The following is a 4,197-nucleotide window of genomic DNA, read 5'->3' as shown; positions in this document are numbered from 1 at the left end:
AAAATCATCAATATAAGAACTAAAAAATGCACCTTATATAGTCGGAGCACCGGATATGATGGTCGGAATCCAAGGACCAAGGTACATAAGAGGGGATTAGGGTTAGGGTTACGGATCGAGAGAGGAGAGGTTAGGAGGGAGGGAGTATAGATGTCCAAGCACGACACACGACCACGGAGACGATGATCCTTGCGCGATCGGAGCACTAGAGACGATGGTCGGAAGCTGGACCCAAGAACGATGGAAAGCGGCGGTGGGGGACCGAGGATCCGGGAGAGCCACGAGCGTAGGCGGGGAGGGGATTAGAGTTGGGGGGAGACGGACTGGTTGGGGCGCCGAGCTGGGAGGAACTTGGGAGCCAGAGCACCGTGCCGGCCTTTACATTGGGCCAGGTCGTACTGGCCTAGGCACACCTACCGCCAGGCCAGGCCATGCCGGGTAAGGGCTGAGCTACAAACATGTCGTGTTGCGGGCCATCCAGTGAGCCCGATCCATACGAACATCTATATATATGAGGAAAAAAATTTGTTGCAGCCCGGCTGCAAACCAGGCTGTTTGCAGCCCCTCACAAAAAGGAGGATAGGCCCACCCGCATATCAATAACACAACTAAAACGTTATCTGGTAGACCTGTAGGTGGGGTCTATCCGTCTTTTTGTGAGGGGCTGCAAACAGCTTGGTTTGTAGTCGGGCTGTAGCAAATTTTTTTCCATATATATGACACCCGTGTTGCAAGCGGGCCGCCGTCTCCGGTTAATAATTCACTGGATTCCAGTGGATTTCGCCACCCGGCAGTAGAAACTTTACACTGCAGGACATTACCTGGAAATATTCCATTCGTCGATCGACATCGAAATAATGATTCTGAAACGGTCTTCCTCTCCAGCGCAGCAGGTAAGCTGTAGATTTCCATGGGCGGAAAAAGTGCACAGCCGATGTGATCACTGCCCTATCGCGAGCTCGTCGTGTAAAGACTAGGCAACGCAACCATTTTCTTCCAAGCGATCCAGCCATCCAGGGATGAACTGCCCAGATAAACCCACTGGCTGTCTATTTCGGCGGCGATGAAAAAAGCACAGACAGAACCAATGAGCTGTCCATCGATGTGCACATCGATCAGGGCCAAAGTCTTTCAGAGCGGTATTGGATATACATTGTTCTGGGCTCCAGTCGGTCTCAGCTCAAACAGTGGTTTCCGAAGTATTTCTTGCTGGGCTACTGGGTTCGTTGTTCTTGTCCATGTCCTTTTCCATGGCGACTTTGCCTGCCTGCCTGCCCTTTTTATACTCCCTCATCTCTCGAGCGTCCTTGGCCACACTACTTCTCACGATCCTAGCTAGCCACCTCCCTCGATTCACAAGTCACAGGGACAACGGCTGGTTAGCTTCTGAGATTTCTCAAAACCACTCTACTACCAACTAGTGCTCTAGCCTCTTTCAAGCTAAGTTGTACCCATGGAAGGCATCATCCCGTTCATCTTCAAGGTCATAGCGCAGTACAAAGAAGAAGGACAGGCTGCCTCCTTCGGTGGCATGGCCTCCGACGGTTCTGTCGAATCCTCCCCGCCGGTGTCGTCGTCGTACGTGCTCCTGCCTAGTGACTCCGACCGGCGCCACCGCGACGAGAGGAACGACGACGGCCGGCCGGTCTGCCCGACGTCGTCCGTGGACTCCGGGGCCGTCACCACCTGCACCGCGAGACCGTCTCCGCTCCGGTGCTCGTCGACGCTGCGCCGGCGAGCCTAGGATGGTGAATTTTGCAGGTTTGGCAACACCAACCGGTGCCTCGGAAGATAAAACCAAGTGGTATACTCTGGGAAAGGAGCTTTTTATGCCTCGCTAGTCGCAATGAGTCAGGAGTCTCAAAGGAGGCTTCGCAAGTTAATCATCAAGGGCTTTTGTAGAGTGAAAAATAAACAGCAACCAATATATAACCGGCATGTGCGCAACAGCGGTCTGATGCATGTAATATACATCATGGTCGTAGGAACCGCGTTGTACTTCTATATGATTATCGAGTAGTCATTAGGTGCAACCATACAAGTAGCTCTTTTGGTCCGTTAGACCTAGATTCAATCGTATGTGCAATCGTGGTTTGTTAGAGACTTTTTTTTATAAAACTATAAGCTGGTGTGAGAGGATTTAATTGCTAAATATAGTACTTCCTCCGTTTCTTTTTAGTTGAAGCGGGATAGTTCAATATTGCACTATCCAGCGACAACTAAAACGAAACGGAAGGAGTAGCTCTTTTGGTCCGTTAGACCTAGATTCAATTGTATGTGCAATTGTGGTTTGTTAGAGGCTTTTTTATAAAACTATACAAGCTGGTGTGAGAGGATTTAATTGCTAAATATGGTATACGGTCATCCCGCGTCATCTTTTTTACAAATAACCCTTCATAGCTATTGCTAAATTAATCCGCAGGCCACAACTCTGGCCCATAAAGCTGTTTAACCAGTACAACATCATGCTCAACTTTTTAAATATTGAATATAAATTTTATATGTATATACATTTTTTTGTAAAATAAAAAAAATATAATCGTGTCGGGTTGGACCAGACTACGGGCCGAGGCTACAGCCCAAGCACGACACGGTGTTCTTGGCTCTTGCAAGCACTAGGTCGTTTCTGAGACCACTTTGGCGCGATGGACTCCATAGTGTTTGAGGTTGCTGAATTGGATGGAGCAACAATGATTTATTACACTAGCAGTAAAATGAAAGGTTATTTGTTAATTTTAAACGTTAGTAATTACTACGAAGTAGTGTAATTTATATGGAGTGCATCCAATTTTTATTGATGCCTGACCTTAGCAATCACTCCATATTTTGATCTATTTTTTTATAAGTTTGAGTTCATGTGACTTATTTTTAAAACTTGAGCTCACAAACTTTCTCGTATTTGGTCTCTGTATGGTGGAATTATGTCATTTTATAATTTTTGTTCGTTCAGTCAGTCGTTGTGAACTCTCTTCTAATCACCCACTTCATTTGTCGTGTTGTACCAAGACATATTAGATGGAGTAAATAATAACATTAGTTAGCCAAATTAAAAAAAATTATACGGAGAGTGGAGACAATCAATAAATGATTTTTTGGTGGATAGGTTGCATGGATATTATTGTAAGTCGTCGCAACGCACGGACAGCCGACTAGTAGGCTTGTATATTAGTTCGTTGCCATGATTATCTCATCACTCAATGTCATTTAATTTGTGGGTGCAAATTCGGTCATTTTATCTCTGTCAAGCGACTCGTATTTGCTGGCCCAATTGGAAGCATGTGTCGGAGTCCTAAAGTGTAACAAAATTAAGCCCAACGAGGCATGCGTCCATAAGAAACTAAACGGAAGCCACTAAGCCAGGCGTCAAAACGTACGAAGGAAGTGCCTATTATTGCTATTTTTTCTCGTATAAACTTTTTTTAAAAAAATCTTGTTTAGATTCTCGCAAAGAATGCCCCAATCTGTGAACCTGCTGGTGATATCCTTGTATTTCCTACTGGAGGAGATTGAGGATGCACCCCTTCTCTGCTCCTCATCACACTTTGCTGCATCTCTCAGGTTGGGAGTATGGGCGCCCTGTCACAAACGCGCCGTCGTCCATCAGCACCCGCGTGTACCCAGGCTTCATGTTTAACAGCCCAATGGTGCTGGTGACGAAGGCGGAGGCGACACGCCCGTGCACCTAAAGCTGCAGCAACGATGGCGTCCAGGTCAGATGGTTTGTTTGCCTGCCTATCTGTTTGTCTTTAGGAAAAACTGATAACTGATGATGAGCGAGTTCTTACTCGTCAGACTGATCCAGATCAGAGAGGCAATCCAGTCCTTTTTTCCCCTTCCCCACCAATAATTGTGAATATGCATATGAATCTTGAGACAATAGTCCACGATATATATCCACCTTCGTGCATCCAACGTATGTTTGGCACTTGGCTAAAAGGTTTAAATTCTAGAGTTAAGAGCCTGATTTGAGTTAGGGCATGTGCTCTCTGTTGGGCTATATGGTTAAGTCATAATGATTTGGTTTTTGATAATGCACAAGTTTCCACTCCCTTGCAGGTTACCTTTAGAGGAACACATTGGACAAGGTTCTGGACGAGGACATGCCTCAAGTAAAATGGGGCTGTCGTGTGCTTGAAACAACAATGGTGAAGATATTTTCAAATAATGGATGGTCTTTTTATCATAGATTGAGAGCAT

The 4,197-nt window shown here is 46.1% G+C and overlaps 1 protein-coding gene across 1 annotated transcript; it reads left to right on the top strand.

The window, feature by feature from the left end:
• Window positions 1-1,312: 1,312 nt before the first annotated feature.
• On the top strand, window positions 1,313-2,124 carry LOC100275056 (uncharacterized). Its single transcript, NM_001149251.2, has one exon. It carries the CDS (start codon window positions 1,454-1,456, stop codon window positions 1,742-1,744), a length of 291 nt encoding a protein of 96 aa, NP_001142723.1. The 5' UTR covers window positions 1,313-1,453; the 3' UTR covers window positions 1,745-2,124.
• Window positions 2,125-4,197: the final 2,073 nt, after the last annotated feature.

The sequence above is a fragment of the Zea mays genome, chromosome 3, assembly GCF_902167145.1.
Source record: "Zea mays cultivar B73 chromosome 3, Zm-B73-REFERENCE-NAM-5.0, whole genome shotgun sequence".
NCBI lineage: Eukaryota > Viridiplantae > Streptophyta > Magnoliopsida > Poales > Poaceae > Zea > Zea mays.
Note: the sequence above shows the minus strand (reverse complement) of the source record. Positions and strands in the feature narration are given on the sequence as shown.